The sequence below is a fragment of the Alosa sapidissima genome, chromosome 9 (assembly GCF_018492685.1).
Source record: "Alosa sapidissima isolate fAloSap1 chromosome 9, fAloSap1.pri, whole genome shotgun sequence".
NCBI classification, from domain to species: Eukaryota; Metazoa; Chordata; class Actinopteri; order Clupeiformes; family Clupeidae; genus Alosa; species Alosa sapidissima.
Window position 1 is genome coordinate 5,203,314 of NC_055965.1, and position 13,459 is coordinate 5,216,772.

General features: G+C 45.2%; 1 protein-coding gene across 2 annotated transcripts; it reads left to right on the forward strand.

Moving 5' to 3' along the window:
- Positions 1 to 177: 177 nt before the first annotated feature.
- Positions 178 to 9,049, forward strand: cxcl12b (chemokine (C-X-C motif) ligand 12b (stromal cell-derived factor 1)). 2 transcript variants are annotated; one of them, XM_042103462.1, is made up of 4 exons: positions 178 to 373; positions 2,292 to 2,409; positions 4,892 to 5,009; positions 6,546 to 9,049. In XM_042103462.1, the coding sequence occupies exons 1-3, from the start codon at positions 307 to 309 to the stop codon at positions 4,980 to 4,982; spliced, it is 276 nt and encodes a 91-aa protein (XP_041959396.1). In that variant the 5' UTR covers positions 178 to 306; the 3' UTR covers positions 4,983 to 5,009; positions 6,546 to 9,049. The 2 variants fall into 2 exon arrangements, with proteins under 2 accessions (XP_041959396.1, XP_041959395.1); XM_042103461.1 differs by having other exon boundaries at positions 181 to 373; positions 4,892 to 4,978.
- Positions 9,050 to 13,459: the final 4,410 nt, after the last annotated feature.

Sequence of the window (13,459 nt, forward strand, 5' to 3'; positions counted from 1 at the left end):
AAAGAGAAGGAGACTGGTTAGTGACAAGAGAGATAGAGAGGGAGAGAGAAAGTGAGAAAGACAAGCTGCATTCTGGTTGCTGGGTCCTCCCCTCCCTCCCTCCCTCCCCTCCTCCCCGTTCCTCCTCCCCTCCTTTCCTGAGAAAGTGGGAGTCGCTCCCCGCCAGCTCTCCTCGCATTTAACACTCTGCAGAGGTCCACCGTGCCTCAGTGTGCCCTGGAATCTACCCACGCTACACACACCACCGCTACACAAACACAGGAGCCTACGCAGACACACACACACACACAGACAGATTTACTCATCATGGATGTCAAAATTCTGGCAGTGCTCGCGCTTCTGACGGTGGCTCTGCACTTACCCAGCTCTGCCGGTAAGTCTGCCTCTCCCGGGAGTTTTAAAGCCTTTTGATGTGGGGTGGCTGGGGACTCAGGGATGGTGCATTCCCGCGGATGTCGCTGCTATCTCTCTCTCTCTCTCTGCTCTGTGACATTGGATTTAAGAGGAAATAATCTCTGTTTTTTTCCGGTGCGTTCTGAAAGCAGAGGGAAGTATGAGGTAACAGGTTATGCTCTCTTTGTAAATTTAGTCACAACTGTAAAAGGTTATGGCTGTTCTCCAGTGCAGCTGCAGATGAGAATGCCAATGCTGAGCGTTAGTGGCAACTCGTGAAGCCGTTTGGCATATTTCTGTTTGAAATTTAGATTTTATATAATTAGGTATTTTGGGATTGATGTGACTTTTGAAATGGCTGTGGTTTTAATCTACAGGTCTGTGATGGTACCTCCTATACACACATGTAGTCTCTGTAGAGGCAGTTGGATGATAGTGACAGTCCATAGTTACAGATGATAGATTTGAATTCAGTTTATCACTTGAGTAGGTTTTTTCCCCATTATATCTGAAGTATTCATGTAATTATTATTATATTAATTTGTTATCTTCTTCTGTCTTTCTTGAAACAAGTGTAATTTAATTTTGTTGTTTTAAGAATTAACTGGACGTGCCTCCACATGTTTCACAGTTTGACATTTGGTGAAACAAAACTCCTGAGTCTTAAACCCTGAGCCTACGGGAGGTGTCGCAGGGAGCCAAAAGAGTTTGTTGTGTTATGCGAAAGCTTGTGTTGTTTCAGTCGCCAAGTGGCCCCCATTGTCCCTTTAATGTGTGGCCATTTACCTCTCTGCGCTCACTTTCTTTCAATTAGCTTCTAATTGGGTGGGGATAAACAAAGGAAGGCGCGATGCTCACTTTTGGCAGCCTCCACTGCTGGACCTCCGATCATCTGGGCTTTTACATGTTAATGGGCCAGATTATGTGATAGAAGAGTTGGTTTGGATGTGCCCCAAGACGTGCACTTCCTTAAGCACTTGGAAAAAAAATTAGAAACAGTCCTCTAACTGGCTGTGGATGGGATTATCTATTTGGAGGCAGGAGACGGTTTGGATTTAGAAGGGCAATTAAAGGTGTTTTTTTTGGTGCCGCTGAAACCCACACTGTTGAATTGGACCATTCACACAGGATTTGTGGCCATCTTTTGCGTGTAGGTATCATGTTAAACAAAAGACGAATGTTAAATGGAAAACAAATTGGGCGAATGTGGTTCATCACTGACTGACCGCCGAGCGCTTTATGTTAAATGAAGGTGTCAGCGGTGGTGCCGGGACAACGTCGGCTTTCTAACAAAAGAATGTCCTTTAGCTGCTTCATGCCAAGCGTCGGTCCATCTGAGCTGACCGCTCTGGAGGATACTCTTACGGAGGAAGGGAGAGAGATAGGAAAAGCCTGATGCGGCTTACTTTTAGAGTGTCCTTCAGGAAAGAAAGGTTGCTTTCAGCACATCGAGGGTGAAAAGGGCCGTGTAAGCACCACGCAAGGGGGGAAAACTGACCAAAGTGTCAAGCTAATCTCTTTTTAATTATCTCTCAGCTTTTAGTGAGAAACGCAACTAAATTAACTAATTCCCAGTCAATTCTCTCACCACAGACAAGCTCTATCTCCTGAACTGAGCAAAATATTTCAGTTGTGATATTTTCTTTATTGCTAAATAATGTATAAAATATATTATGGAGCTGATAATGCATATTGTGCTGTATAGAGTGCGACAGATAACCGTTGATTCAAATCTAATGTTATTCTTCCCTCCTCTTCCCCAACTCACTTTTTTCTCACTCTTTCTTTTCCCTCCCTTCCCTCCAATACTTCTATCTCATCTCTTTATTTCTTCTCTCTCTCTATCTCTCTGTATCTCTCATCTCTCCATCTCTCTCTCTCTCTATTCTCTCCCTCAGCCAAGCCCATCAGCCTGGTGGAGCGCTGTTGGTGCCGTTCCACGCTCAACACCGTGCCCAAGAGCAGCATCCGCGAGATCAAGTTCCTCCACACGCCCAACTGCCCCTTCCAAGTCATGTGAGTGAGCTGACACCCATATCCACATCCATACTCACACACCCCACCCCTTACACACACACACACACACACACACACACACACACATACACAGTCACACCTCATTGAGTTAGGATTAGATCTCTACGTAATGGGGATGGATGTTGAGATGGCAGTGTAATCATCCCAGAGGGCATGTGATACTGGGTGAGATTGTGCATGTGCCTGGAGGGCGGTGGTGCAGGAGGCATTGTACCTGTTTGCTGGGTTGGAGGGAGGTGATTGGTCAGATAAGGGCTGAGGAGAGCCATCACGTGGGTCTGAGGTGCTTTTGGCTGCGCAGATGGATGTGATGGACTGCAAACAAGCACAATGGAAACTGATGTAAAACAAACATGAGCTGATCGGGAGAGGAAGAAATGAGAGAGAGAGTGTGTGTGTGTGAGAGAGAGAGAGAGAGTGTGTGTGTGTGTGAGAGAGAGATGGAGAGAGAGAGAGAGAGAGAGAGAGGGAGCGTGTGTGTGTGAGAGAGAGATGGAGAGAGAGAGAGAGAGAGAGGGAGCGTGTGTGTGAGAGAGAGAGATGGAGAGAGAGAGAGAAGGAAAAAAGGCAAGAATAGAGAGAAGGAGAGCAAGAAAGAGAGAATTTGAGGGGTTTTGTTTTCTGGAGGAAACTCTAATTGGTCAGAGGTCAGAGCGATTACCTGTGTGTTTCTGGCATCGCTTCTGCTTCCCTTCATCTTATCTGAGCCCATCTGGCCGGGCCCTGGCCGTCTGGAAGGCATTAGATGGCCCATTTGTGTGGGGTTCCCAAACAGAGCTGTGAAAGTCAGAGAGAGGGGGTCAGAGGGGTCAAGAAGCCAATTAAAAACCCAGGCCGCCGCAGGTTACGCCAAGACACAAGGTCAGCTTGCAGCCAAGTTGGCAAGACGGGGCCAAATTCGGCCTGCCCTTTGAAAGAGAGGGCGAGAGAGAGAGAAGCCCTCCAGGAACAGTGGGAGTCCTAAATCCCCGGCACGCATCTCTCACTCCGACTGTGATACCTCTCCTCGGGTCAGATTAAACATAGCCGACAATGATGCAACCCCTCCACCATCGTCCACCTCTGCCCAGGGCTCTTCACCCCTCCCACCCCCCATTCTCACCCCTGAGTCCGTCACCTCCGCCACCCAAACAAACTGACTCCTTTCCTGTGGAGAGCTCGCTCCCCTCCGTTTGCCGTTGGCATTTACCCGTGAAGTAATTACTACCTGCTGGCTCTCACCCAGGCCAGCAGCACCAGTCCAAGCCAAGTCAATTAGACTGGTGTTTGGATGAGACAGATACAACAGGAGATGGAGGAGGGGAGGACGGAGGGGTGGAGGGGTGGATGGGTCGACTTGTGAACACATCAAAAACAAAACATTAACTTAGCCAGGGAAGGGGAAAAAAACCCTCCAAATCCCTGACCAGATTAGCAGTCCAAATAAGCTGGAAAAATAAAGAGCATCCCCTGCTACCCAACAAAGAAAATAAGCAGAGAAAAAACCCACGCGCAAACAAAAGATCCTCTTACGCGTTTTATTTGACTTAGAGCTTTATGGGCTGATTTGGCTGGATAAGGAGCTGATTGCTCTCCTGGCCTGTGCCTTTCATCTCAGGACCATTTGGTCGACAGAAGGCTCCGGTCCAAACGAGAGAGGGAGGAGAGGGGAGCTTGTCATTTGCCTCTGGAGAGAAATGGATGTGTTTCATTTTACACGCCTGGGGTGGCCGCCAGGCCCCCTGCAACTCCCTTGTGCGCAGAGTATCGCCCGCTCGGTGTCCAATTGTGGAGAAGAAGCACAGGGCAGCGCTGGAGGCCTGTGGGTTGGCCCGGTACTGATGACTAGCAGGTTGGGAGGTGGCTGCCAGGCAATTCTGGTCCTCAGGCCAAGCTCTGATGAGGGGTTATGCTCCAAGAACAGTGCGGTCAATTTAGAGAGAAACATTCCTTCTTTGCACACGGCAACCAGAAAAAACAATAATCCAACATCCCAAAACACATATAACACAGACCAAAGAGGTCATACTGTACAATACTGACTGCATTAAGACCTGTCTTACACACGACAGGTCTTAATGCAGTCAATATAGTTTAAATGCAGAGCTATGAATGTACTTCTTTATCAATGTTTTTCTACAGTAACAGACATGATTGAATTTATGAAAGTATGTAAGGGGAATGTGATACAGTTCACATGGATTTCCCTGAAACTGAGCTTTCTTAATATAACCTAATTAAAAAAGCTTAGGAAATGCCAGCTTTTTGATACAGTGTGGACATAATGCAACGCGACATGAAATGAACACCATGCTGAAACCACGCACATGATCTGATAAGATCACGTTGCAGTGATGGCGTGTGATATGGAAAAATGCTCTCTCGTTTTTCAAAGAATGAGATGAATGTTCTCTCTCTCTCTTTCTGTCTTTTACTCACTCACTCATTTACTCAATCACTCACTTCTCTTCTTCCTCCTCAGTGCCAAGCTCAAGAACAGCGACCGGGAGGTCTGCATAAACCCCAAGACCAAATGGCTCCAGCAGTATCTGAGGAATGCCATTAACAAGTAAGGAGAAAAGTCCTTCCCATTTGGACAAGTAAGAAAAGACAAAGGTAACAGAGAAACAAGGAATGAGATACACTCCTGTTTTCATGTGAATAATTCAGAGATTTTTTTATAATTAAAAAAAAAAATCTCAAGTTTGTGGTCTGACAGGAGTGAAGTACAATATCACTTACAAGACAGATCATTGGCTACTCTTTGACACATTAAAACAGGCTTTAAGAATGTGCCTTGGTATTTTCAAGTTCCTTGTTTCTCTACTTACAAAGCAAAAAAAAGAAGCCCTTCTCCTTAAAGAAATGTTTTTTTTTCTAAAAAGTATTTGAGTCACGCTGGAACCGAGTCAAATCAATATCCGTTTATCTCTTCCATCACATGTGCAACATATAGCCTACTGTAACTCTGAGAATGCCATAGTTTATATTATTCAGTTTGTTTTCTTTAATTAAAACGGCCGTTCTGTTTTCCATCGTGGAGTACAGTTCATTCCTAGCTTATTCAGTAGGGACTGGAGTGGACACGGTGCAGCGGTGTTCGCTTATATAAACAGCTGTTGGACTACAGCAAACACCGCGCGCTGGATTCCATAAAGCTGCCGTGACAGAGAAATACGGCTCCCAATCGTGTTTCGCACTTAGGCGAACAATTTAGCTTAAGCATGATAATCACCTGGTCTGAATCGCAGCGTGATGGATCAGACAGGGATTTTGACTGCTACAGTGCGACTGAAGTTAGATTTTCAATAGATGACTTCATTTGTGGTATGGATTGATTAGAATGTATTGTTCAAAGCTCTCCAACTGTTTCAGAAAGCAGAGAACAGGAGAAAATCGACGTGAGCGTGGGTTGAAACGAGGTCATTTCGGGGAATTTGATTCTGTGGAATTCGTTACTGTTAAGAGCCTAGATTTATAAAATTATTTAGATTGGTCTTAAGTAGTAGTAAAACAGCATGCATCCCGGGCGCTTCTTTACTGGACTGCAGACTGTAAGTCATAAACACGTCGGTTTTGAGTGCCTGGGTAAGCAGCTTAAATAAGTGGGGGCCGTTAAAGTGTAAACACTGCTTGTAAAAATTCATGTTGCGTCTGGTCATCATTATCTTTACGTCAGCCATGTGTCTACTGCCACGATGATGTGGTGAAAAACAGGCACTCCAGACTAAAACTATCTGGAAATAAACAAGGCGCTCCCCTGACATTTCACCACCCATGTGGTGCTGCGTGTCCACAGTAAGCACGCGGGAGACTTTAGCACTGCACAAAGATGAGTGATTAGGCAACAATAGGATTTTGCATATGTGCACAATAGAAAGTTAATAACATGCGCTTTTAAAGCATATTATATTAACATAAAAATTATTAAGCATAATTCCAACGCTTTCTGGCTTGAGAGCATTGCCCAGAACGAATGCTCCATAAGAGCAAATTGAATCTATTTTATTCTCGTTGACTTTCTGGTAGTAAAATGATGTATAACAGTTTTACAGGGCTATTTGCTTCAACATTATATTGCCCATATTGCATTTATTGTTTCACCTACTCATATCTCCCCATTTGTTCTGTTTTAGGATCAAGAAGTCGAGGAAACGTTCAAATTAAAGCGTCTGCCACAGGACTAAAGAAAATGGAATACACGCACTCCTCTCCTTCTCTCTGGATCGCTTGCACAAACAGCACTTCACCCTCGCCAGATTCACTCTGCAAGCAAGTCACCTCTCTCTTCGTGTATATTAGCAATGGAGAGTAATCACACATGTTTAAATACTGATGTAATAATCTGAGTGAATGTGGGCGTTTTGTATGTTTTAAGAGAAGTATGAATGTGAGTGAGTGAGTGAGTCAGCGAGCGAATGAGTTGATGCGTGCGTGCTAAAGAGATATAATGCATTAAAAATAATGTAAATCGCAGTACAATTAAGAAGACGATGTTGACTCATGTCGAGTATTGAGGGCGATGTGAAATTACCTATAGGCTTAAGCTGCTCAAGATTGATGGTGAGAGGGAGTTGGCGGCGAGGAAGTTGTACTTCGGCACCAGTTGTTTCCGCTGCGTGTGTGCGCAGAAAAGGGGAGGACAACCCTGATTTCGTCGTGTCGTATCCCCGAACGTGTTATGGCCCCTAAAGCGGGCTAGATTACTGTTAAAATAGAAAATAACCTATGATATCGTGTAGATTTAGTCAACTGACCTCAGCAAAATCCCTACAAGCCAACTGGCTTCTGTTTGCTACTTAATAAACAATTTAAGGTTTAGCAGGGTTTGTCCTAAAAGCGCTGGGCCTAAGGCACGTGCAGAATGAAATGGACTTCCCTCTCCCTAACTTTCGCCCCATGCTTCAGTGTTTCTACAAGACAAAGTTACACAGGCATGTAAAGAGACCCACCGACTGTCAAACTATGATTGTGATGAGGCGAGGATAGGACGTTGATATGAAATTGTCAGATGAATGTTCACTTACAGCGCTGTAGTAGCTGGAAGACGAGGCTCCAATCCTCACTGCCAGAGAAGAACATGTAGGGTTCTGGTCTTGATGTTCTTGTTGCCCTGTCCTCATCTTGAGTCGCTTAAGTGCCTGAGCAGTCAATACTCACTTTTCCTATATCTGAATAAGAACTTTTACAATTATAGCACATTATGAAGGCATTTTAGACATTTCCGTTTCACAGTATTATTACATTTCAAGCTATTTCTGTCAGTTACTTTGGGCAAAATATTATATTGTATGAAAATACTATTTTCCATCAAGGTTCAGGTTAGCTGAATTGGAAAACAGGCTTTTCTCTGTAGGCCTACCTTCTTTTTTAAAACCAGACTTCTACATGGAAACTGTAGAAATTGTGTAGGCACACAAAAGTCGGTTGCCAGGCTTTACTGATTTCTCTAGCAAGGGGTAAATCCACTTCAGCTAGTGATCCTTTATGGATATGTAGAAGGGGGCTGAAAACCTGAAAACTCAAAGCAGGCCCAACATGCTGGATGAATTCTGGGCAAACAGTTCCATGCTAGTAGTTATGGTTGAATTAGATGATAATTCCATTGAAGCCCTGGCCATTTCACAAGGCACAGCTACAGTGCTCCCCCACCCCCTCCCCCTTCCTCCCACTCCCTTTGGATTCCAGAGTTAAAATATGATGTGTGGATACAATACCTCCGAGCAAAATCAGGGAACAATATTGTTTAAGACATACGTTCAACATCTGCTTCTAATCAAGCCACTCCAATAAGCACTTGACTGATGTGTGTTTCTATTGTACTTCTCAGTTGCTGTGTGTGTGTGTTTTGGCTTTTGTGTTATTCTTCATTGTAAAAACTGAAGTCCCATTAAAAGAGCCGGCGTTCAGGAGACGGCCAGGCCAGAGCCAGAGCACCCAAGGTGCAGCCCTCACCCCTTATGCTCCTATAAAGAGGGGGATTTGGGTGAGGGTTGAGGAGGCTGTGTTCATGTAATGTGAACTCACATTTTTTTCAGTGCAGACTTTAAGACAAGAAAATAATTGACACAACCTGAGGCATCAATTAGCCTGGCTGCCATTTTCTATTCGCGGTTGTATCCAGGAAAATCTGAGGTCCGTTCTGAGGTGGTTTGACCAATCGAGCTGGCAGTTAAAAATGACAAAAGAATGGAAATGCCATTTTAAGTGCCTTTCTGCCTGTTCCTTGTGTGCCACGGTAGTTTTGGCAAATTAAATAATGGAAAAGAGTATTTGGCTTTTGTAACTAATGGAAGAATTTGCAGGATCTATAGGTTTTGACAATGTATGAATTGTTCATCAAGTAGGTTCCAGCACACAGTACATTCCACTAATTGTGTATAAAATTGAATAAAGCAGAATGTCATCATGGACTAAACATGTATTTGTTGACTTTTATATTCATTTGGGTGCTATTCTCCCCAAACAATGTGAAGAATGTTGTTCTTCTCTGTGAGGCAGCTTACTGTATACTGTGTACATGTGTTTTTTATTGTTTATCGTTTCCGGCCTCTGTACTTTTACATGTTACCAGAAATGCATTTTCATACGTTTTGAAATCACTCCCTTTTTTCAATAAACTCATAAATTGACATATAAATGATTTTGCTTCTTTATTTCCTTTCTCTCCATAGCATTTGTATGTGTAGTATTATCAAAAACTCAGGCAAAAATGTAAGTAGTTGGGTGTAGTTTAGTCAGTAGTCAAAACAATGTAAGTGTACAGTATGTAACTAGAGCTCTATGTAATCGTGGTCTTCAGGTCCTCAGAGTTTTAGAGGAGGGCTCGCATATTGTAAAATGTATGGCCATGGGCTTCTTGAAATGGACTATGTTGACATAAAGTGCAACTGTGGTTTCCTTTGAATTAACAACACCAGGTTATCCGTTAAATTCAATCTCAGTTTTTTATTCTGACATATCCATTTAAAATCTCCATTGGCAGCCCAAAGCTTTTAACCTTAAGACAGAAACAATAATATCAATTGTAAGCCACCAACAAGATCCAGGTTTTTAATACCTGAGGTTTTATAGAGTAATTTGTTCAGGGTCAGTGTAAGTCCACAACACCGGGGGACCAGAACCAGCACATTGGGGTGTCAGCTCCAATGTTACAGGGGGAACTCAGAGTTTAAGTTCACACAGCCACACTAAAACACATTCAACACCAACGCTCAGCATTATCCATTCAGAGCACAGACCTATGCTCATAAACGATAGTGCAAACTGCAAAATATCAGGAATAACGATTAATCCCATGATCCCCCCTCCTCCACGTCTGCACAGGACGCACAGAAATCCAACCCTGTAACAGTTGACGGTTGGCCAACTCGTCCCACCACTCCTCATCAGTGCGTCCAGCTCCACAGCCCCTTAAGCACAGCCCTGCATGACTTTAATAAAGCAGGGAGCGAAAGCAGCCGTCCTCTCAGAGGCGTCCTCACTGTCTGATGTTGCACCTCATCTGCTGTCACTGGGGAAAATAAATCTAATCAGTCCAGACAGTCTCCTGCCTGTGTGATTTAAACTGTGGAAATGGGGGATAATCCAGCATGATTGCGCCCCCTACCCCTACCCCCCTCATGTCCTTGCAATCCTGAATGACTGGACGGCGAGATCCATTCATATATGAGTTTAATAGGAAACATGTGGACACTAGTGGAAGATCAGGCAGGAGGAATGAGAGGTAGGAAGGGGTGATGGGGAGAGAGAGGGGGGGTTGGGGGGTTCTAGGTTGTCTTCTCTGTTTCAGCACAAACACCAAACTCATCAGGTTCAGACAGGGCTGATCTCGCCGGTCCACCCATCCTCTGCGGCGCGGCAGAGCCCGGCGGCCCACGAGCGGAAAGGTGCCAACGCGTCTGTTTTCCTCGCCGGACCTCCAGCACCGCCTGGAACATTTCCTCTCAGAGCCTCACCATTTCCTCTCCGCTGGAGTGTGGCGCGGCGATCTCTCTAATATCTCTCTCTCTCTAATACACACAGCACATCTCTCTGAATTCTTCCATTTCCTCTGTGAGGAGTCGAGTTCTGACAGAGATCCAGGGTCATGCTGATGAGCAGAAGCACACGTGAACGTCCCAACAATGGCACTTCCCAAAAGACAAGGCTGTGTGCTAAATGATAAACGCAGACACTGCTCTTGCCATGGCTTGTCCAGTTTGTTCCAGAAGCCCTAATAATGAAGAATCATTTCATATTTTTCTCAGCACACAGGCATGTCCATGCGGCAGGGTGGTGAAAGGTGCGCGGGCGGAGATATTTGGCACGGTCCTCTGCTGAGATGGGTGACTGTGCAGGAGGAGAACTTTTATTGAGCAAGACTATGACATAACACAGGACTGAGTGCAAACACAAGCTGTGTCTCTACCTGTTGCTGAGTAGGCTAGCTTTCAGGAGAGCAGTAGAAGATGCCAATAGATGATGATTAGTTGGACCAAATATGCCTGTAGTAAAGTTCAAAGTTGTACACAAATACCAGTGAACAATGATATCAAATTAAGTACGAAGTGTCCGTGTGGTGCAGAGGTGCGGAATTTCCGAAACAGCACTGGACAAATGAGTGCTTGTACGAGCATGTGTGAATGAACTCGGCGAATTTCATCATTTATTCTCTCTACTCTGACAACAGGAAGAGAAAGTGCCGTGCAAACGGAGTTCACCATGTGAAATATTGGGTGCTACACAGTGCGAAGTTTACTTCAAAGTAGCATTTTCATCATATCCACTCAGCTCTAACAGTGGCTACGCAAGGGCCCTCTAACACCAACACCAAAGTCAGTACACCCTGCACTCTCATATCCTGGGGTATTACTCCCAGCTTTACAAACACAAGGTCTCTGAACTTTAACGCTCTCAGGTGTCTGAGTCTTTTAAAGGGCCAAGTCTGGGCTAAGCCAGATAGATCCATGGACAATTCGCAACCCACAAAACATTATCTTGGTCAGTCGAGAGTCGAGACCACAAGAAAAGGCCGTTGCAGATGACTTGAGTTCATATACAAAGCTCAGATTTAACAAATGGAAAAGTTCTAATACATAATGAATGTGGACCACATCCTCACCTGAACAGGGTTCCGCTGACTATACAAATAGAACAAGCAGCTGCATAGGTTCCATTGTATCTTAATCTCACATTCCACTACCTTGTTCGAGAAATACACTGCGGACATTTAGATAAGAATCCAGATCATATCTAGAGATACTTTTGAGGACTTCTACTTAAACGTGAAATGCCATCGCTATGTTTTAAAAACACTCGTCCAAACTGTTTCCAATTGAAGAGTCTGAACTCACACGTGAGAGCACAGAGAGGCAGTGGTGCTGGTGGTGGTGGTGACAGGGTCTGGTTCTGGTTCTGGTGCTGGTGGTAGTGGTGACAGGGTGTGGGTCTGGTTCTGGTGGTGGTGGTGGTGGTGACAGGGTGTGGGTCTGGTTCTGGTGGTGGTGGTAGTGGTGACAGGGTGTGGGTCTGGTTCTGGTGCTGGTGGTGGTGGTGACAGGGTGTGGGTCTGGGTCTGGTTCTGGTGCTGGTGGTGGTGGTGACAGGGTGTGGGTCTGGTTCTGGTGGTGGTGGTGGTGGTGACAGGGTGTGGGTCTGGTTCTGGTGGTGGTGGTGGTGGTGACAGGGTGTGGGTCTGGTTCTGGTGGTGGTGGTAGTGGTGACAGGGTGTGGGTCTGGTTCTGGTGCTGGTGGTGGTGGTGACAGGGTGTGGGTCTGGGTCTGGTTCTGGTGCTGGTGGTGGTGGTGACAGGGTGTGGGTCTGGTTCTGGTGGTGGTGGTGGTGGTGACAGGGTGTGGGTCTGGTTCTGGTGGTTCTGGTGGTGGTGGTGGTGACAGGGTGTGGGTCTGGTTCTGGTGGTGGTGGTGGTGGTGACAGGGTGTGGGTCTGGTTCTGGTGGTTCTGGTGGTGGTGGTGGTGACAGGGTGTGGGTCTGGTTCTGGTGGTGGTGGTGGTGGTGGTGACAGGGTGTGGGTCTGTCCAGTCCCCATCTCTGGAAAAAGTCCTTCATGTGCGCTGTTAGGATCCGGCTGGGTCCCAGGCCTGCAGGGTAAACACATCTAAATCATGAAGAGATCCATCAAGTGTGGCGGCCCTGAATGTTGCCTTAACCTTGGGGGTGGGGTGGGGGTGGGGGTGGGGGTGTGTGTGTGGGGGGGGGGGGGGGGGGGTCCATCGCCCAGGCACAGCCCAGGAGGCCTATTGGAAACAGGTTTGTGTTTTTGGAGGTCACGTTCAAAGGGGGAGAGAGAGAGAGAGAGAGAGAGAGAGAGGGATTAAACAAAACTATGGTATCAATGTATAGCTTTAAAATGCATCTCAAGTAGAACTTGAATGCCAAAGACTGACATTAGGAGCCTTCAATGGCTGAAGAAGCGATGGATAGAAAAATAAGTGCTGAAATGGGAAGTGATGAGTATCAACACTCTCTCTTACAGCAGCACAATAAAGTTATTTTACCTTCAAATACAGTAATGTCTTGAAACTCATTCTAATGTTCCACAGACTTCTAATTTAGAGAATGAAATGTCTGACATTGCCAATGCACGCCTGGAACACTTGATATTGCACGTTGTTGATCGGATAGGATCACCACCCTTTTAGTCGGTTTTTGACTAATTGGATACCGTCTTATAAAGAGGCGTTGAATATTGACGCCAAGCATAGATATAAACTTTTCCATGGTGTTTCTTGAAATATTATTATCATTAATATTAACAAAACAATTGACTTAGTGAGTACTTTAGGTTCACACATGATATATTTACAAATATTTGGATATTTGAACATTGTCAGAAGGGATTTAAAGGAGAACACTGATCAATGATATTCTGTAGCCTAGGAGACGAGACCAAGAGGCCATGTTTGTGTAATCTAGATCTCTGGGTTGATTTGGCCTTTATCAGATGACCCTTAAGTTTGTTAGGAAGTGGAAAGATTGCTTTGATGATGTCATTGATAGGCAGTTTGTATACAAAAGGTCCTTCATAGACAATTAGTTGTGATTTA

What these genes read in the sequence shown, in the direction of transcription:
- cxcl12b (XM_042103461.1), top strand. Translation starts at nt 307, where the DNA reads ATGGATGTCAAAATTCTGGCAGTGCTCGCGCTTCTGACGGTGGCTCTG. An exon ending in GCACTTACCCAGCTCTGCCG is followed by an intron (nt 374 to 2,291) that starts GTAAGTCTGCCT and finishes TCTCTCCCTCAG; the next exon opens with CCAAGCCCATCAGCCTGGTG. An exon ending in CTGAGGAATGCCATTAACAA is followed by an intron (nt 4,979 to 6,545) that starts GTAAGGAGAAAA and finishes GTTCTGTTTTAG; the next exon opens with GATCAAGAAGTCGAGGAAAC.